The sequence below is a fragment of the Bos taurus genome, chromosome 5, assembly GCF_002263795.3.
Source record: "Bos taurus isolate L1 Dominette 01449 registration number 42190680 breed Hereford chromosome 5, ARS-UCD2.0, whole genome shotgun sequence".
Classification (NCBI taxonomy): domain Eukaryota; kingdom Metazoa; phylum Chordata; class Mammalia; order Artiodactyla; family Bovidae; genus Bos; species Bos taurus.
In genome coordinates this window covers 41,869,508-41,891,933 of record NC_037332.1, presented here as the reverse complement: position 1 = coordinate 41,891,933, position 22,426 = coordinate 41,869,508, and the positions used below count along the sequence as shown (strand labels likewise).

The following is a 22,426-nucleotide window of genomic DNA, read 5'->3' as shown; positions in this document are numbered from 1 at the left end:
CTGCCTGCAATGCAGGAGACGGGGGTTTGATCCCTGGGTCAGGAAGATCCTCAGGAGAAGGAAATGGTTACTCGCTCCAGTGTTCTTGCCTGGAGAATTTCATGGACAGAGAAGCCTGGAAGGCTATAGTCCATGGGGTCACAAAGAGTCAGACATGACTGAGCAACTAACACTAGGCATCCATGCAGTACCAAAGGAGTGATAGATATTACCAGAAAACTTTTGGAAAAAGGAAGCCCTGCAGGCCAGCTTTTCACCATATCAGTTTTCCCTATTGCCAACTGAATCATTTTCATGGAATTCCTAATCACAGTGGTTTTTTAAGGAGATGACCTTCAGGTTACCACTTCACGTCTCTCTCTGGATTTCACAGGGCCTGAAAGACCAAGTTACCTTAAGAGATTCTCTCCTCCACGTTAAGACTCAATCCAAACTATATTAGAATGTTTTCTTTGAGATTGGGTAATTTCTGGTCACTTAGAATAATCAAACTCAAACCACATATCACCAAACTGGTAGTTCAAGGACCATACACAAAGCCTGGAGATGTTTTTCAATTGGCTAGCTCAGTATTTTAAAGAGAAGGAAATTCTCCATTAAAATCCATATTTAAAGCTACTCTTTAAAGAGTTGAGGATGTGGTAGTCTTAGGCCCATATTCCTTGATGGCAAAAATAAGCATTAGTTAGTGATGCCTATTTGCTTTAGATGGGCCATGTCCACCTCAGTTAATCATAATGATTCCTGTTAATTATCTTATATCTAGCCAAATTATTTATCTATATTACCTGGCTAACCACTGTGGGCCTTATATCCATCCTGTGCATTAGTACAGTACTATTCTTTCAGGTCTTGATTTCATCTATTTATCCAACAAATATTTACTAAGCACTGCAAGAATTCTTTGTTTTCAAACATCTTAAAATGGATAGTTAACTCATCTAGTAACAAATGCTACCAACATGCAATCTGAAATATACCATGTTGTTTCTCACACCTGTAATAGCATGTACACTTTTTTTTTTAAGTTTTACAAATATGCATTATAGTCTCAATTTTTAATACAATATGATGATTAAGAGTTGGCCTATTCAAACCATCTCAAGATATGTTAAAATAAATAAGAAACTTAGGAATGTATTATAATGTTAAAATTTCAAAAATCTCCAGTCATTCTAAATTATTTTAAGCATTGTTCTCCATAATCATATCTTACCCAGCAGAAAAAGTACAAGAAAACAGTAAATAACAATTCCACAGAGGAGAAATTTGTCAATATAAATTTTTTTCAAGGGAGAATATGATAAAGAACTAAATTTCTATTATATGAAATCTTTGCCTGTGCCCAAGGCCTATGCATTTAATAGTGATAATAAAGAACATCAGAAAAAATGTTTACCTGGTATTTTCTATTCTTACCTTGCTTTTTGGTTTCACTTCACCACAAAGCTTCATAAGGTCTGAAGACAGTGAGCTGTGTGCAAATAAATAATTAATCATATGAATAAAAGGAAACAATATAGAAAACTATATGACCTCTAATGAGTTTAAGTATAGAAAAAAATTTATAAGCCTATGGAAAACACAGAAAGACAATATTTAAAATAAAAATAAACTAATCAAAATAGTTCATTTTCCTTCCTTAAATATCTCAGTATTTTATTTTAAAATTTTTGATGGTTAAGCATTACTTAGTTTGGCTTCCATATTATTATTTCTACTGTTCTTCACTTAGCCATAAAATCTAAAATTATTTGTTTCATGTTAATTGATTCAACAAGATAAAAGTATTAAAAAACATGTGTGCCTGTGATGGATTCATTTTGATGTTTGGCGAAACTAATACAATTGTATAAAGTTTAAAAATTAAAATAAAAAAAAAAAATTACAGAAGTCAACTCATTAAGTTTCTAAAGGTTCTCCTACCTTCCTTCTGATCCTGGACTGTGTAAAGGTACATCCTCATCAGTGCTGTCCTCTACATTTTCTAAAAAAAAAAATGGTCCAAAATGTAAGTATTATCCATGTCACACTTTGAATGACTGTAATGCCTATGCTATAATAAACATCAGCCTGAGGTCTTTCAACATGGGCACTTTGGTTTCAGTTACTGAGTCAAAATAGAAAAGTAAAAAAAATTTCTAGGAAACTCTTTTTATTATATGTCCTAGGATGAGAAAAATGTGTTCAAGATAGGAAAACCATGAGTTGAACGATAAAATAAAGAAGAACAGTGTTCACAGGATGGAAATGAGATCATGTATTTATCTGAGTATGTGTAATTATTTAAATATATTTTCAGAGTATGTATTTATCCCACACCATCCATTTATTCCACGTATGAAAAACCATTGAGTAAAACATGAAAGATTAAAGTAAATGCTGCACAAGCTCCCTTTAATTTACTGAGGCAACATCAAAAAATACATAAGTGTAAACATATATGTTGTATTTTATTAGTATTCCAATGTACTTATAGATTGTCTTCTATTTTTATTTTTGTTTTCAAGTAGAACGAGAGTATGTGTGTGTGAAGGTATTCAGAAGTTACACATCAGCATGCAGCTCATTCACATGTACATAAAAGACTAAAACTATAGGTTTCCATGCAATAGTTTTATAAATAAATACAAACAAACCACTGCTATTTCAGAACAGTAGCACACTGATGAAAAGAGAGAAAAAGGCAAACACATAAAACTAGTAGGAAGTCAGTAAATAAAACATCCACTTAAAGTAAATAATTTAAAATGTCAGTGAGCCCCTAACACAGGTGCAAATTTCCAAAACTTATACAATTTATTATAAAGCCACATCACAAAACTAAAGGCAATATTTTCAGTAATATATGTTAATTAAAATATGTAGAATTACTCTCCTTTAACTTTTACTTTTATATCATACAGGTGTATTATGCTCATAAATCATATTCTTAATTCCTTTCTCAGATGCTCCCATTCTTCCGCACTGTTTAGCAGACAACTGGATAGAAATTCAGTAATAAATGATAGCATTATCTAAAATGGAGCCCATCTAATAGGACCCACAAAAAAGGAGTTTACTTTCTGAAATGAGGAAAATGGTGGTCTTGAGGGCAATATGTATCTCAAGCCCATACTTAGAGGCTGGGGGATGTGCTTCACAGACAGGATATTGAGTGCTAATGTAACTGAATTAGTTAATAACACAGAAAATGGAAAGAAATGACAAATCTAGTCTTTATTTTCCCATACATAAAAGCAGGCTAAGATTAACTAGTAATTTTCCTGTAAGGAATGATGAAACCAGGTAGAATATCAAACATCATGTAAGTGCTTAGTAAAAACTACTTAGCTCCTGCATATGCATGTATGCTTTATTCAGAGATGATTACAGTTTGGCATAACTAACCTAGCCAGAAGATACAGCCCTTCACCGAGACGTTCACCAAACCACACACCACTTCAGGCCTGAGCTTTGCCTGTGGCACTATATCCGTCTGGGCAGCAGGATATGCCATCATCTCACTGCTCTACTTTCAACTCTTAAGAATATAATTCCAGCCCAGTGTCAGCTTCTTTTCTCATTGTTAAGCATTAAAACTAAAAGCAGTGAGATTTAAAACTCCAAAATGTCTTAAAGTCATCCATATCAGTACATAGTTGCATAATCTCATGTCACTAGAAGCTAACCAAACAGTTATTGTTAAAGTCTTATATTAATATAAATACGTATGGAGAAGAGTTGACATAGTGTTGCAGGGAAGAGTCAATTATGACTCCACATTAGATCTGTTTATTTTACCTTAACCTTTGCTTACTGTTGATTTTTTTCACTAGAAGTATACTGTCCATACATAATGGCCTGCCTCAGGGAATCCTGCCCCTCTGTTTGAATGTTAAACCAAAACGCCTTTATTCAGGATCCTGTCCACCTATGGATGACAACAGAAAGCAAGAAATTGACATATCCCCTCCCCAAGACTGGCCATTCCAGGTGATGTTTGCAAGGTTAATGGTCTTTTTGCTTTATTTCCTCACCTTTCCCCATTTCTGTTCTATAAAAGAACCTGGCATGCAGATCCTGATAAGATGATTATTTTGAGAAGTTAGTCTGCCATCTTCTCAGTCAGCCAGATTTCTGATAAAGTCATATTCCTTGGCTCAACATCTCATCTCTTAGTTAAATGGTCTGTTGTGCAGCGATCAGAAGGAGTCTGGACTGGGTAACAATAGCAGCCCAAGACTACTATCCTTAGAAAGGCGTTCTTGCAAAGTTGGACTTTGTTATCTGGAAACTTGGCTCTCAGAATTTCTCTAGTCACCAGTTAACTAATATAGTTCATTACACCTAGAATATTTGTGCAAACAATATTGCTTATGCTGAGAATTCCTGCTTTCCTTCCAGAATCTGGAATTCTGGTACTACTATATAAAAGGAATGTATGTGACTAGTACCCAGTAAAAACCTCAGGTGCTGAGTGTCTAATGGAATTCCCTGGATGTGAACAATGCACTCATGCTGCTGCACTTTCATTCCAGAGAGAAATGTATACTCTGTGTGATGCTTCCTGGAAGGAAAAGAGCATAAGAAAGCCTGGATATGGATTCTTCCTTACTCCATCTGCATCTTTTCCTTTATAATACTGTTGTGTATCCTTCTTACATTGCTCTCATTAATCTTTGCCATGAATATAATTGTATACTGAGCCCCTTGAATCTTCTAGCAAACTCCTAAAGGTAGAGAAAGATCCTAGGAACAACAACATAAACACAGGTGGAGGAATAAGAAGGGGAAAATAAAGATGTTTTTCAATGGCTACAACAAGACACACCTATTAGCATGGAGTACTGGCCTCTAACCTTATGTTCATCATCCCAAGCCACATACTTGTTGCTCTAGGGTAACAACCTGCTTGAAGTCTTCATAAATATAATGTTGTGGCTAAATGTCCATGCTTTACCTTACTCCCTGCCAAGAGTGACTCTTCTGCCTAGCCCCCTTCTACCTTGTCTCTTGCCTAGCTAAATCTTTTTCTTCCTTTATGTTTCAGCTCAGATTTTACCAGCTCCAGAAAGCCTTCATCAACTCCTCCATTTTTGTTAGGTAGCCCCATTCTGTGATCCCATAACTCCCTGTACATATCTCAAGTCTCTTCCCTGTCACTCTCAGTAAGGTATAGTCCATGAGAGCAAGATTCTGTATCTTATGTTTGAATCCCAGCACTCAGCCCGAAGCTCGAGATAAATTGAAATTAAACAAAAAAAATTTTTTAAAGCAATGTACATATGACCATCTAGTTTGTCTGTATTTACTTCCATGTTTTTCTCCTTCTATGCCTTTCTTCCAAGCACTTCTGGGTCTAGATTATGGCCTTAGGGAAAATTTATGCCATGAGTAACAGGTTGTTATCAGTTGAATGTATTCCTCTTCTGTGTTTTGACCCTTCTTTAAGCTACAGATAATTGAAAGTCGTGAAAAAGCAACAACATTCATCAAATAACAGTTTAATATTTTCTGCACAAAATGACATCAAAGAGGGCATTGATTTTTTTTCTTCCAAGTTAAAAGAGATAATAGACTTAAATAAGAATTAACTTATTACTGCAAGTTGAGCCACTAAGATGAAGAAGAACAAAGAAAAGGCAGAGGAGGGGGTGGGAAGAAAAAAAAGAAGGAGAGTGAAGAGGAAGAGGAGAGGAAATATGCTTAATAACATATGGAATGGCAAAAATTCTCATTATATTCCAGGAATTTTGGCAGCCTTAACATGGTTCTTTAATATAATCAAACTTTTTTCTACCTGTCTTTGTTATAGCTTGAGCAGGTTAAAAGTCCACATCTATATTACTGAGTTGATCTCAAGGAAATATTATTTTGAGATTTAACACACAGGACAAACTAAGAAAGATCTAATAATATCAAACAGCTCAAGTATTTTATTTGTGTAACATTCTACCATTTAAAATAAATTCAGATCCATAGACTGTTTAATGACCCAGAGAGGTGATTGCAGTAATCTTTTAGCTACATTCCTCTCCTTCAAGAAAAATATTTTACAAAACTTTTGACAGCTGTGTGATTAGGAAAAAAAGTTAGGATCAGATTTTGAAATAATTTTAAATAAAAACTGTTCAAAAATAATCATTCAGGAGAATTGCAAAATCACCCTGATACTCCTGATCTTTCATATATATATATAACTACCAGGAGAAGCTCAGATATTATTCATGGGTGAGCATAGTTCACATGAATATTATAGATGCAAGAGCTAGAAAATCTCAACACTCAAATATCTCTTAAGCTGTTTCTAACTTGAACATATTATAATTATAAATATTATTTTAATCCATTCATGTAAAATTCTTTGGATAGCTTTATTCACGGAGAAGGCAATGGCACCGCACTCCAGTACTTTTGCCTAGAAAATCCCATGGACGGAGGAGCCTGGTAGGCTGCAGTCCATGGGGTCGCTAGAGTCGGACATTACTGAGCGACTTCACTTTCACTTTTCACTTTCATGCATTGGAGAAGGAAATGGCAACCCACTCCAGTGTTCTTGCCTGGAGAATCCCAGGGACAGGAAGCCTGGTGGGCTGCCGTCTATGGGGTCGCACAGAGTCTGACACGACTGAAGCGACTTAGCAGCAGCAGCAGCAGCAGCAGCAGCTTTATTCAACTTACAATATTAAAATATATGTACTTAATTCTATAAAATTTAAGAATAGCTGAGAATCTATCAAAAATAAACCAAAGACATTATATATAAAAGATATATAACACAGAAAGATATTTATGAGGGTAAAATAACAAATGCATAGATAGATTTAAAAACTAAATAGGAATATATATCCCATTTTTTCCTACAAGAAATAGAAAGAAGGGCTTATGAAACTAGAGCCAAAACTGAAGTTCAAATAATAAAAAAGAAAACTATACTTCTTTAAACATCTAAGAATTTAAAAATCAAGAAATGTGTAAGACAAAAGACTTAGTATGTTTGTGGTCACAGATACATTTCAAAAAAGATCATGCAAAAACCAGCTGGCTGTCAATAAAAATGTTTTAAATAAGATGTACCACAATTAGTGTACATGAACAATTAGTAATTCATGCAGCTGTAGGGTACACAGAAAGCTAAACATACTTACCTAATGGTACGCTATCTAGATCTGTATAAATAACAGCAAAAAGGAAACAAAAAGCAATACTCCAATCAAAACAGATCCAATGTTAAGAACTCTCACATAAAACAAGATTATGTACCATTTATAAGATATGCAGAATAGATGCCATAGCAAACACTTATACATTTATTTTTAAGACAGTTAGATATGCAGAATAAAGTAATGAAGCTTGGTTAATAATTTAAACAACCAACTCAGAAACATTGTTGATCTTTTTTAATTCATAAAAATTATTTGCTTAATAATGCTAAGTGAGTATTTTTAAGTTACTAATCATTTCTTGTAGTGACAATAATTATATCCCCCAAAATTTATACATGCAAATTAAAAAAGGAATAATTATTAAAAGCATAAGTAAATACAGCATCTATTCAGTCAAGCTATAGAGGAAAGAAGTAGAGTATAGCATACTCAAAGAGCAAAGTTACCATGCAATGTATTTAACTAAAATTCAATCCAAATTACCTTGTAAAGCATGGCCTAGTAAAGCATCTAGCTCAGGATTTAATTCTGCTTTCTCTTTCAACATATGGAATAAGAGCTGGTTTTGTGTAGCACTGGTTATTTCAGTTTGTTTAAGCCGACCTTCAAGTACTTTAATTTGAGCCTCTTTCTGGGCAGCCTGAAGACCCTATAACATTCCCCCCAATAAAAAAAAAATGTATCTTAGATGACACAAAACAGAATCAACTACATGAAGATCTGTATCAAATGACAAATGCATATGAGTCAGATTTGACATTAGATAGATCTTGATTCATCCTAGCTCTTCTGCTTGCAAACTCAGTGACCCTGAGCAAATGTTGGCTAGCTATTAGTATCAGAGGAATCTTCCTGACTAGTATCAGAATCTTCCTGATCCTCAGTTTCCTCATATTCAAAATAATACAAATAATATTTATTCCATATACATTGTAAGGATTAAGCAAGAGAACAAAACTAAAGGTATAGCACAGTCTCAATGTGAAGAAAAAAGGTGAGTCAGAAATCATTATCATCTTTAACATTTAAGCAGAAATTGCTTAAGATAAGGAGAGTGCAAATGTATTTTTTCCTGACTTTTTGAGTTGTAAAGAATCATTATTAAATCAAAATTATAACACTGAGTTTGTTTGCACACTAAGAGATTTTTCTTTTACCTTTTCCTTTGTTAAAGCAAAAAAGAAATGATTAAGTTGTTTACCTGTTCTAATACACAAGCGCAATAGATGAGAAGCTAATGGAATTGATGTAAATACTCCTGTCTTTTCTTAACTCTAAAGAAAGATAAAAGGAACACTTTCCATTGTAAAATAATCTTCCTCATTACAAAGGAAAGGATCATTAGAAAAAGATAAACAAAACTGTAATGAATTAACGAAGGCTTAGGTTTTTCAGTAAGAGTGTAGTTAGATCTTACCTTATTGATGCCCATTGACAGGAAGTGATCTAGAAGGTATCGGGCTTCTGTAAGTGTGCAAGCATTAATGACTGCAGTGACATCCAATGTTTCTCCTTCTTCCTGCATCAAACCAGCATATGATGTATCATTACCTTGAGCTGAATGTATTTAACAGAAGACAAACCCTATTGCTTCATGCATTTATTTGATATTACTGGATTAGCTAATGAGACTTCTCAGAAAAGCATAAAAAAATCCCTACTCTAAGAAACATATGGTCTAGTTTAAAAGATAAAACATTTAAGCAGTTAAGAATTCAAGATGGATTAATAAATGATATATACGTTTTATCAATGATAAATAACATCACACAATCAGCAGAGAAAGCTACAAAGTAGGCAGGAAGGGTATACATGCAAAACCTGAGAATTATATTAAACTGTAGATTAAAAATTCCCTTTATATAAAAATTTAAAGTGCTTTTAATGACAAAAATACTTCTCATTAAACATTTTTCTTAGTTACAAACCTTTGCTTCTTCCATCTGCATGATATTGGCTTGACAATCAGAAATACTGTCATTGATATAATCTATATTAGCAGTTAATGACTCCATCTCTTCATTGATGTTAATCACATTTTTATCTCCTTCTCCATTCTCCTTGACTATCTTTTCCCTTTTCTTTGAAAGTTTCTCTCGTCTTTTTGTGAGTTCTTCCCGTTGCTATTGAGAAAACAGATTAGACTTTAAGAAATTATGTTCATCTCGGATCTTGAGAACTTTATGCCAAATGAAATAAGTGAGTTACAGAAGGGGTAAATCCTGCAGGATCCCACTTCTGAGAAGCATCTAAATAGTCAAACTCATAGAAGCAGTAAAAAGAATGATGGTTACCGGGGATTGAGGAAGAGGAAATGGGGAGTTACTGTTCAGTGGATATAAAGTTTCAGTTATATAAGATGAGTAAGTTATAGAATTATTTACAACACTGTGCTTATAGTTGACAACACTGTGCTATACATTTTAAAATGTATATTAAGAGGGTAGAGCTCATGGCATCTGTTCTTACTACAATTAAAAAAAAAAAGATGTTCATCTATTCATACACAATGCAATCACCACCACCCCCAAAAAACACAGCTTGGCAAGTATTCAATTTACCCAACAAACAAATGTAGAAAACAAAAATTAACAGCTGAGAGAGTGCAAATCTACTCTCTACTTTTCACACCTTGAGCAGCCTATTCATATCAGCCTCCATATTGGAAATAGTCATTTTCTGCATGATGATGTCTGTGACCCTGCGTTCAAGAAGCTGCCACTTCATGCGAGCTGTTTTAGAAGTAAACACTCGGCCAGTCAATCCTTTCCTTTGATATTTTTTTCTATAATCATATAAAAACATACAAACATAGTTACTTATGTGCTTGTTTGATTATGTGATGCCAAATGATGAGCTGTTTTTCATTTAAGTCCAACATTCAGTGATGTAAAGATTACATCAGTAGGAACAGAAGAACATGCTTACCTGGTTCCATTTGCCGTGGGTGTAGGTAAGGCCTGGACTCTGGCCACAGGAATTCTCATTTTTTGCTGGGCTCCAGCTCTTAATGCATCTGTTTCTACAGCAGCTGTACTGGAACCTGTGTCCTGAACAGGAGTATCAGATGAGCTCAACTTCCGAGTGACTTTCCCAGCCACTTTATCTGACATGGGCCTTACTTGCCGACGAAGAGCTGTAACCTGAAATAGCAATGGAGACTGACTCATTCTCAGTCTATAGAAATACATAATTTATTTCAAAGCCAGAATGTTTCCTCCAAATGGTCTACTTGCCTCTTCTGTTTTGCGACGAAGAACCACTTCTTGGTTTCTTTTTTGGGCTTCTAGAAGTCTAAGTTGATGCTATAAAATAATATTGAATAAGTTAAAATAGTAAACTGAAAGATAAAATACTTCTTACTTCTTTATTTTCACTGTCCCATTTCACTGGGAACTGTAAGAATTCTCAGTAGCATCTGAGCTAATAATCACCTTGCATCCATTACTATGGACTTCGCAGGTGGCACTAGAGTTAAAGAACCCATCTCCTGCTGCAGGAGACATAAAGAGACACAAGTTCTATCCTTGGGTCAGGAAGATCCCCTGGAAGAGGGCATGGCAACACACTCTAGTGTTCTTGCTTGGAGAATCCCATGGACAGAGGAGGCTGGTGGGCTACAGTCCACGGGGTCACAAAGAGCAGGACACAACTGAGTGACTAAACACAACACAGCAGCAATAAAGGGCTTACTATATGCAAGTATCTTCCTAAACACTTCACAAATATCTCATTTCTGTTTTGGTTGCTGGCTGAGGCAACCAGGAAGAAACACAGTTTAGAATATTTTCAATAGATATTTTCAATACACTACCTTGTAATACAAGGTATACAATAATTATAAACTCTGGTTTAAATATAGAGAGAACATATATTAATTGTATTAGCACTTTATAATAACTTTGGAAATACTATATTGGTCAATAAAATTAACTGGCTACCAATTTGTTTCTAGGTAGTCTACATGATAAAGAAAATTATTAATTACTTTAAGCCATTTTACAGGGACATAATTTAGGAAATAGTTTTGGACTAAAAATAAAACATGTTCTGGTTCTGTCATTTATTTAACTCTGTGATCATGGGCAAAGCTTTGGACTTGGACTTGATCACAAACATCTCTTCTAGGACTTCAACTCTGTGATGTAACAAATAGCTCTCTATGTTGTGCATCCCAAATTCAAACAGATGATTCATTCCAAGTTTATATATATTCTTATCAGATAGGAATCCGTTGAGAAAAGGACTCTGTCTTATCACTGTGACACCTTGCCTATACAATAATAGACAGGGAAGAAAAACTAATAAATCTTTTTAAATTAATGAACTATCCAAAGTTAAAATTAACCTATAGTTTCAAGCTTGTTACTAAATTTAATTTCTTCATATTAAAAATCAAATCTCAAGCTCACTCATAATTTTTGTACGACATACACAACATATTTGGTTCTCTAAGGGTTCAAATTGAGTATTACAAGAAACACTTTAGACAGGAGTAGAATATGCACACAAGGCATATTTAAAGAGAGGAAAAAGTCTGAAATGGTAGCTTTTTATATGATTAGCCAGAAAAGAGACATCATATGTGTGGATAAAATTCAAAAGTTCAGTCTTGGGAATTAATTGTTCAATATTGATCTCTCTATACATCATATGCTGTTGTTGTTTAATCGTTGTGTCCAACTTAGTAATAAAGAAGTAGGTAGCATACACTGTAAGGAAATCATGCCTGTCACTAAAAAATTTCATTAAAAATGAAATAAACAGCCTAAAAGTCAAAACAACCAAAATGCCCAACAATTGAAGAATGGATTAGCAAAATGTACTTGGTACATATAGTCATTAAAAAAAAAATATACTACTGATATATGCTATAACATGGATAAACCTTCAAAATATACTAAATGAAAGAAGCCAGACACAAAAGGCTACATATTGTATGATTCCACGTATACAAAATGTCTAGAATAGGCAAATACATAGGCAGGAAGTAGATTAGTTGCTGTCAGGAGCCAGAGAAAGAGAGGACTGGGAGTAATTGCTAATTGGTCTGCGGTTTCTTTTCAGAGTGATGAAAATGTTATGGAATGGTGATTGTTGTACAAATTTGTGAACATACTAAATATTTGAATTTTATAGGTTAAAACTGAGTTTTATGGCATATGAGTTTTATCAATTTTTTAAAAAGCAGGAAAAAAAGAACAGACCATATGCTAGAGTATGATTCTACCTGATTTCAGTAACAATGTACTGACATAAACAAGATCTAAAATCACCAGGTATTAAAAATGATAAAATAGACTGATTATTAAAATACATTAATATCTTGGGAAAATTAATACATATATATAGTTATAAATATGGGAGTCATCTGACTAACATATTTATTTTTCTATCTTATTAGTCATTCTCTAGCTCCCTAATTTCATCTTTAGCTCACAAAACAGATTTCTATTTTCTAAAATATCTTGTATATTCATGTTTTATTCAGGAAGAATTTAGAAAAAGTTGGGTGAGGAAAATGGAACAAAGGCTGGAACCTAATTGATATTGTGGTAAAGAAGATGATGGCTCCTTTAAAAAAAAAAAGTCATAAATAACTATATTGTCAAAAATTTGGAAAGAAAATATCCAATCAACTAGAACCTATAATTTTAATACAATAAAATTTAGCATATTGATATGCATCTTTAAAATTTTTCTGTCATTGTAAATAAGCATTCATATATAAAATGTTACTTTACACTTAATGTTAAAGCATAGTCATTTTTCATTTTACTATGCAGTTTCCAAATTCTAATTGTTAGCAGATGAATAAATACCCTTAAATGGAATGAATTATAATTTATTTAACTGTCACCTCTACTGTCACACATCTTAGTTGGTTTTACATTTTTCATTACTACAAATAACCTAAAGTGAAGATTTTAACATACTGTAATGTAATTTTTCTTAGTTTAAATTATTTGCTTAGTCTGAGTTCATGGAAACATAATTCTTGGGTCAAAGAATACAAAAATTTGTATAGCCCTTAGTAAAGTCTCTTCTAGTGAAGTCTGGTTATTAGTTAAGGAACATTCATAAGAATCTCTGTCTTTGGAAACACATTAAAAATCACTATTTTACTGTAACTACTTCCTTGGTCTCCCTAGAAATAATCAATTATTATTTGCCACTTTCTTCCATCTGATCATTTAGGATAAGCCTCCAATAAAACTTATAGTAATATTATACTGTTTTTCATAAACTTTTATATTGAATTACTATAATCTACATACTATAATAAATTCCATATATAAAAATGCTTTATTGTCCCTTTTTTAATAAAGTTATCAAAAAATATCTTCCATTTATTGAACAATATTATTGACATACAGTATTTTTACATAAGTGGGTCCACTCACATCTCTTTTACGTTGATCCTTTTTCAGTTGAGCAATCTCTCTGTTTCTTCTAGATTCTGTCAATCGGGCTTTTTCTTGTTCTTCTTTCATTTGTTTCATTAAGCGAACCTAAAGTATTAAGTAAATATATCTACTGTGATTACCCTTTTACAATATTCATTAAATAAATCATACGTATGGAAGTATACTCAGGATTCTGAATACTGAACAAGAAAAAATGTGGAGTTTTGCAACATGTTAAATGGTCAGTTCTTATTTTCATAAGATTAATGTATTTATATTTTGAAAACACTTCTAACATATTAATCCAGTGAACCAGTGAAGTTACTCAGTCATGTCTGACTCTTTGGGATCCCATGGACTGTAGCCTACTAGGCTCCTTCATCCACAGAATTTTTCAGGCAAGAGTACTGGAGTAGGTTGCCATTTCCTTCTCCAGGGGATCTTCCTGACCCAGGGATAGAACCCAGGTCTCCCACATTGCAGGTAGACACTTTACTCTCTGAGCTACCAGGGAAGCCCTTTTTAACATATGAATACTTCTATCAAATTACTTACTGTTCTAAGCTTTTTATATTCAATCCAGGGGTTTTATTACTAGAATAAGTTTTTGGTATTTAACTTATTATCAGTAGCTGTGTGACCTTGAACTAGTTACTTAATCACTCCAGGCTTTGGTTTTCTAATGTATAAGATCATGGCATCTGGTCCCATCACTTCATGGCAGATAGATGGGGAAACAGTGGAAACAGTGTCAGACTTTATTTTTTTGGGCTCCAAAATCACTGCAGATGTTGACTGCAGCCATGAAATTAAAAGACACTTACTCCTTGGAAGGAAAGGTATGACCAACCTAGATAGCATATTGAAAAGCAGAGATATTACTTTGCCAACAAAGGTCCGTCTATTCAAGGCTATGGTTTTTCCAATGGTCATGTATGAATGTGAGAGTTGGACTATGAAGAAAGCTGAGCACCAAAGAATTGACGCTTTTGAACTGTGGTGTTGGAGAAGACTCTTGAGAGTCCCTTGGACTGCAAGGAGATCCAACCAGTCCATCCTAAAGGAGATCAGTCCTGGGTGTTCATTGGCAGGACTGACGCTAAAGCTGAAACTTTAATACTTTGGACATCTGATGCAAAGAGTTGACTCATTGGAAAAGACCCTGATGCTTGGAGGGATTGGGGGCAGGAGGAGATGGGGATGATAGAGAATGAAATGGCTGGATGGCATCACTGACTCGATGGACATGAGTTTGAGTGAACTCCAGGAGTTGGTGATGGACAGGGAGGCCTGGCGTGCTGTGATTCATGGGGTCTCAAAGAGTCGGACACGACTGAGTGACTGAACTGAACTGAACTGAACTGAATATTTCTATGGGATTGGATTTCTTTGAGAATTCAATGAGTTTATACCCACCTTGTGCCTATAACAGTGCCTGGCATTATAGTAAGCACTTGTTATTTTTGGTATTTTTGTTGTCATCAGCAACTATACAACATAATAACCTAACTACTTTTTCAATCATTTCCACACTTCCTAAGGAAACTACATTGATTTTCATGGCAAAATGTTAAGAATAATCTATTCTAAAACAAAAACAATAACAGATAAGAATTCACATACTCTCTTTGGTGAAGGGAAAAAAACTTGCAGTTTTTTATGCATGGGAACAATAACCACCAAATTCAAGATAGCCACCTCTAAGAGAAAGGAGACTATGATCAGGAATGGATATATAGGAGGTTTTGTACATATCTGTAATATTTAATACCTTAAACTAGACACTGAATATATTGTTCATTGTTTTTATCTCTGACTTTTTGCATGCTTGAAATATTTTTACTTTTGCTAATCTGTAAGAGTTTTAAGAAAATAAAGATAAATATCCATTAAAGTCAGAGAAGTCCTACTGACCACATGATTTTCAGCCATTTCAAAGAAAGACTCTGATAATGGATAACTATAGGAAACAACGACTAACTGCCAAAAGGAAGTGCATCATTTCTAGGTTACAGAAAGAATACAGAATACAGAAAGAACCACAATAATTTTTTTGGTCCCAAATGACACAAGTATTACCATCAAACATTAATTGAAAATATAATCAATACCTTAGTTTTCTTCATTTCCATCACATCCTGCTGTAATTTCTTCAATTGTTTTTCATATTGGGACTGATTTTTAAGCAACCTTGCATGCTCTTTCTGAGCTGCCTGAAGTCTCTGCAGTTCTTTATTCATGGCTTGTAGTTTCTTTTCATATTCAGACCTCACTTTTTTTGCCTTTTCTTCTGAGTAAGATTCCATTGAGCCTAAACGACCAAACAATATTTGCATTTGTTTTTGTGAGATACAGATATTTATTTTACAGATTTATAATTCATGACCTTAGAGAAGAACTACCTCCCAAATACAAACCTCAGGAGGCCAGGGTGTCTTTTAATTACTCTCTCTTTTAATATTGATTCTTACTTAACAGCCATTGAATTTTTATTTTTCTAATTTAAAAAAAGTTCCCAGCATAAATCAAGGCATTAAAACAATTAGCCACAACTTTGGGGAAAAAAAATAGCCTAGACATATACCAGCATGAAAAAACAAAAATGAACAGTAATATTTAACATAATCAGATAAATTAGCATTTAATGTGACTTCTAATATAACTTTTTTTCCTGTAAAGGAAGAGAAGATAAAAATCCAATGTGACAATTTACTCTGAACTTTAATTTGAATTAAATATAATTCTTACCTAAGTTTTGAAGCACTTGGTCTCTTTCAAGCTGTGTGTCCCGAATTTTATGTTGTAGCATCATTAGCTTCTCTTCATACTGTTTTTTCAGCGTCTGCAGTCTTTTCTGGCTATTTTCTAGTTCATCAATCAGCTTTTGCTTGATTGCAATTTCACAAGTAATGTTTGCTAAGTCTGCTTGATAATTGGCTAGTATAAAAGAAAAAAATAAAAATACTGGATAGGCTGTAATCAAAGCATGAAAATCATCTCTACATTCAAGTATTCACCTGGCAGCTGTAAGGAAAATATCCTGAATATACCCAAAACTAAAAAAGTGGCAACAAGATAAAGAGTGTTCACATTGGTCAAGGACAAGAAATACCACTGGTTCCAAATAAAAATGGAAGTCATATAATGACTAACTACAATAAGAGATGAACATGAGTCTTGGAGGGCATACAAGGATGAGATGGAGAGTGCTAAGATCTTTCTGTCATGTTTTAAACAATTTCCCAAAATAAATTTTTGTCCTTGCACCAAAGGACAAATACCTTTTTCATCTGATTCAGAATCTGATTCATCAGAGCTTTCACCCCCTTCAATGTCATCTTCTTCTTCCTCCTCTTCCTCTTCCTCATCTTCATGATCACTCACTTCCTGACTTTCTTCCTAAAATGTGATGTAAAGTGTCTATTAATAGCACAATATAAGACCTCGAATACCCAAAGTAATCTTGAGAAAGAACAGAGCTGGAAGAATCAGGCTTCCTGACTTCAGACTATACTACACAGCTACAGTCATCAAAACAGTATGGTACTGGCATAGAAACAGACATATAGATCAATGGAACAGGATAGGAAGTTCAGAAATAAACCCACAGACCTACAGCCACTTAATCTATGACAAAGGAGGCAAGAATATACAGTGGGGAAAAGACAACTTCTTCAATAAATGGTGCTGGGAAAACTGGACTGCTGCATGTAAAAGAATGAAACTAGAACACTCTCTGTCACTATACAGAAATATAAATTCAAAATGTATTAAAAACCTAAATATAAGGCAAGATACTATAAAACACTTAGAGGAAAATATAGGCAAAACACTCTTTGACATAAATCACAGCAAGATCTTTTTCAATCAACTGCCTAGACTAATGAAGACAAAAACAAAAATAAACAAATGAAACCTAACTAAACTTAAAAACTTTTGCACAGCAAAGGAAACCATAAACAAAAAGACAGCCTTAAGAATGGGATAAAATATTTGCAAATGAAGCTATTGATAAAGGATTAATCTCCAAAATATACAAAGAGCTCATTAAGCTAAATATTAATATCAAAAAATGAACCATCCAATCAAAAATGGTTGGAAGACTTAAATAGAAATTTCACCAAAGAAGACATACAGGTCAACAAACACATGAAAAGATGCTCAACTTCACTAATTATCAGAGAAATGCAAAATCTCACACTGGTCAGAGTGGCTATCATGAAAAAAATCTACAAACAATACTGCTGGAGAAGGTATAGAGGAAAGGGAACTCGCTTATGCTATTGGTGGGAATGTAAATAGGTACAGGCACTATAGACAGAGAATGGAGGTTCCTTAAAAAACTAACAATAGAGCTATCATATGACCTACCAATCCCACTCCTAAGCATATATCTGGAGAAAACCATAATTCAAAAAGATTCAGGCTCCCTGTTCATTGTAGCACTATATGTAATAGCCAGGACATGGAGACAATCTAAATGTCCATTGGCAGAGGAATGGATAAAAAAATGTGGTACATATATACAATGGAATATTACTCAGTCATAAAAAAAGAACAAAATAGTACCATTTGCAGAGATATGGGTGGTCTAGAGAATGTCATATAGAGTGAAGTAAGTTAGAAAGAAAAAATATAGTATATTAATACACATATATGGAATTTAGAAAAATGATATAGATGAATTTATTTGTAAAGCAGATATAGAATCATAGATGAAGAGAACAAATGTATGGTTACCGAGGAGGTGAGGAGAGGTGGGATGATTTGGAAGATAGGGATAGACATATATATATTACAGATAACTAATGAGAACCTACTGTATACCAAATGGAAGTCTACTCAATGATCTGTGGTGACCTAAATGGGAAAGATATCTAAAAAAGAGTGGATATATGGATACATATAACTAACTCACTCTGCTTTACAGCAGAAATGAACAATATTGTAAAGCAACCACATTTCAGTAAAAAATAAATGAAATAAAATAAAGAAAAAACAAAAAAATAAAAGTCAGTTAGAATATTTCTTTTTCCCTCAATATTATGGAGTGTTGGAGAAGGCAATGGCACCCCACTCCAGTACTCTTGCCTGGAAAATCCCATGGACGGAGGAGCATGGTAGGCTGCAGTCCATGGGGTCACTAAGAGTCGGATACGACTGAGAGACTTCACTTTCACTTTTTACTTTCCTGCATTGGAGAAGGAAATGGCAACCCACTCCAGTGTTCTTGCCTGGAGAATCCCAGGGATGGGGAAGCCTGGTGGGCTGCCGTCTATGGGGTCACACAGAGTCGGACACGACTGAAGTAACTTAGCAGCAGCATTATGGAGTGTGCCTAGCAGTATGATTTAATTTTGCCCCGCCTCTATTATAATACTTCACATATTAAAATTTGCAATAAAGTCTCACTGAATAAATACAAAAAAGAGAGACTGTGTGATTATGAAGTATAAGAGCATAAAAATTTCACTTCTTGTTAAAATAAATCAATATACAATTTTAAGGTTATTTTATAATAACTTTGTCTTAAATCAAAGAGTACTTTATCTCTTAGTACTCTATCATCCCTTAGAAAATGTTTTCATAATGCATAAGACTATAAGTTGCTAATATTTCATAGCTCACATTTCTGAAGAAAAGAAATCCTCAAGAAAACAGTTTAAAATGGATGCATGATAATTGATTCTCTTTTCTACATACAGGTTAGCATAGTTATCAGCAACCAAGAATAACCTAATCTAGGGACTCAAAGCTCCAGGTTCATGTTTTCATACTTACAACTTCTAATTCAATGTTTTCTCTTTCTGAAATATTCTTTTCTTCTTTTTTCTCTTGGTCAGTGTCTGTATTATCCTCTTTACCAGCCACACTTCAAAAAAAAAAAAGAAACAAAATGTATAGTATTAAAGAGGAAAATTGTTCACTTTTCTCCTTATAGATTTTTAAAAACCATCAATTATTTCTGAAAACAAATGAGAAGAGTTCATCATTTAACAAAGAGCAAAGTTATCATGTCTGATGCTTCAGAGGAAAATAGAAACTGCCATTCAACTCATAGTGTAATGAATTTATATAATTGGAGAAAATCTTATTTTCTAGAAACAGTGAGGAATAGATTATACCCTGGAGCATGACACCTGATACGATATCTAAGAACTACTCAGAGTAACATTCAATAAGCTAGAATGCAGGCAAACTAATTTCAATGGAAATTAAAAATAGTTTTGTTTTCTCATCTAAATATCTAAATTTTTTCTCATCTTAATACAAAGATATAGAAACTTCATTTTTATTGATGTCCTAATACATTTAAGGATAAATCTGCCCACGGTAGGTTTGTCTCCACTGGTTGCATCTGTCATTGTGTTCAGATTTCTCCTGGTAATAGCACCGGCTCTTTTCTCCTAGGTCATCCCTGTAGCACAGGTCTGTTTTTCATAATGTTCTCACAGAAATGGATCTCCACACATCAAAACTGTCTGAAGTTCAGCCTGACCACTGATTTAATAGGAAATTTCAGGATCAGCCACAAGATTCACCAACCAAACAAAAGTCTCGTTCTCGGGTATCAGTACAACAGCTCTAACTGCATGCTGCTGCTGCTACTGCTGCTAAGTCGCTTCAGTCGTGTCTGACTCTCTGCGACCCCATAGACAGGCAGCCCACCAGGCTCCCCCGTCCCTGGGATTCTCCAGGCAAGAACACTGGAGTGGGTTGCCATTTCCTTCTCTAATGCAGGAAAGTGAAAAGTGAAAGTGAAGTCACTCAGTCGTGTCCAACTCTTAGCGTCCCCATGGACTGCAGCCTACCAGGCTCCTCCACCCATGGGATTTTCCAGGCAAGAATACTGGAGTGGGTTGCCACTGCCTTCTCCGAACTGATGTCAAATAGTGTTAAAGCTAAGCTACTTCAGCCCTAGTGGCCATGAGAAAAAGAAGAGTCCACAACAAGAAAAAAATTTAAATAGTTACATCACTCTGACCCTTCTTGGTTTAGCAACCATGATCAATCACGCACAGAAGTTATACTTTTGTTCGTCAGACTCATGTATTTTTATCAAGCTAGATAGTATTAAGAAAATGAATTTCAAATGAATCTATATGTGAATATTTTCTTCTTGTGCTTTAGTAAACTTTTTAAATCATTAAGAATAAAAAGAACACTTGAATAAAGCAATATTCTTGAAATAAAATTTCCTTAGAAGTAGTTTAAAAATTTTATCAGAATATCTTTATAACAGCTATCATTTCTTTCAGATATTCTGCTACATTAAATAACTGCCCTAATACATGGACTTATTTTTAGCTTCTGGGCTAAAAAATTAATCTTATGTAGGCCCTGCTATTATTATTAATCTGTAATGTTTAACTCTAGGTCCCAATTCTCAGAGACATTTTTGAACTCAGAACAAGATGAATATAAATACTTTTCCTTTGAAAATTCTTAATTTTCAAAATTTTCATAATTCTTAATTTATGTTTATTTAGGTAGTTATTTCTTTAATTTCTATCTTCCCCCACTAGACTGTTTAAGTCTCATGAAGGTAGGGATCATGTGTGTTTGGCTCAGAATTATATGCCCAGTACCCACGGTATGTGCATAATAAATGCACATGAAAGATTTATTAAACATATTCATCCCTATGACTGTGCATGAGCATCTCTGTTTGGCACCTCTGCCTGAGTCTCACATACTAATTATGTTGGAGTAAAATTGTACAAATTGAAAGATGCATAAAGACGCATGGAGTACAGCACGTCTCTAGAGTGAGTAGAAACTACTAGCAAGAACATCAATTAACTGGAGAGGAACCAAGTAAACTACAGCAAGGTTCCATGAGTTTGTTAAATCACTTGTTAGAGAAAAATGCTGAACATATTTGAATGCTTATCATACATCACTTAGGATATTGATTTTCCATCATCATGGATTTCAAGATGGAAATTTAGAAAGAAATTCCCCTTCATCCAGTCATCTGACTCAAAGGCCAGCACCATGTACTCAAGCAGTCCTATACTTGAGATAGACCTAAGGCTGAGAGCTAGGAAAAGAACATGTGTATGGAGATATTTCTTACTCCCTCTTCTATGCAGTTTCCCTTCCTCACCTGCAACTGTTGCAACATACAATTTTTGTTATTATCAGTTCCTTCATTACTTCAGGTTCCAGCACAAATTTCCTCTTATTCAGGTTTATAGCCATACAACCACCTTGTTCCAGATACTTGACCTAACATACCCTCCTACTTCCTCCAAGTCACCAGAGTCCAGCTCAACAAATGTTACTTCCACTTACATATGAAATTAATTCATACATTATAAGCTGTTTGTGCCAATTCTGATGCAGAAAAATCAGCAGTAAGTTTACGTTATTAATTCACCCTATTTCACTTAAAGCTTCAGCTTTTAAAGTACAATTTGATACTTAATGATTATTATACAGCAAATAGTCACACTTTCCTCAATAAACTGGAGAAATTTTATATCTAAAATAACTGTCTAAGCAGCAATGAAAAATATGTAAGTTTGCACTTTACATAGAATCAGAATCTTTGATCTGGAAGAAACCTTTGACATCTTGACCACCAACGTCAACATCTCTGTTGACAACGAAAAAAAGAAACTTTGCCCTGGGAAAGTTTATCAACTCAAGGGGACTTAAAACCAGGTGTCATGACTCCAAGGCCAGTATTCTAGAATATTGCCTCAAAGTTCGGTTCACAGAGAGAGAAGCATCAGCATCATCCAGGAGCTTGTAAGATATGTAGAATCTCAGGCTCCATCTCAGTCCTACTGTGTCAGAATCTTCATTTTATCAAACTCCCCAGGCTATTTACATGCACATTCATGTCTAAGAAGCCTTGTCCTA

General features: G+C 34.2%; 1 protein-coding gene across 1 annotated transcript in view; it reads right to left on the bottom strand.

The window, feature by feature from the left end:
- Positions 1 to 22,426, bottom strand: part of KIF21A (kinesin family member 21A) — a 186,146-nt gene that overhangs the window by 26,882 nt on the left and 136,838 nt on the right. The window contains 13 exon segments of the mRNA NM_001206918.1: positions 1,420 to 1,474; positions 1,927 to 1,987; positions 7,632 to 7,797; positions 8,566 to 8,667; positions 9,077 to 9,271; positions 9,780 to 9,933; positions 10,077 to 10,291; positions 10,385 to 10,453; positions 13,553 to 13,660; positions 15,667 to 15,866; positions 16,304 to 16,492; positions 16,837 to 16,954; positions 19,337 to 19,427. Coding sequence (NP_001193847.1) covers positions 1,420 to 1,474; positions 1,927 to 1,987; positions 7,632 to 7,797; positions 8,566 to 8,667; positions 9,077 to 9,271; positions 9,780 to 9,933; positions 10,077 to 10,291; positions 10,385 to 10,453; positions 13,553 to 13,660; positions 15,667 to 15,866; positions 16,304 to 16,492; positions 16,837 to 16,954; positions 19,337 to 19,427 — 1,723 coding nt within the window.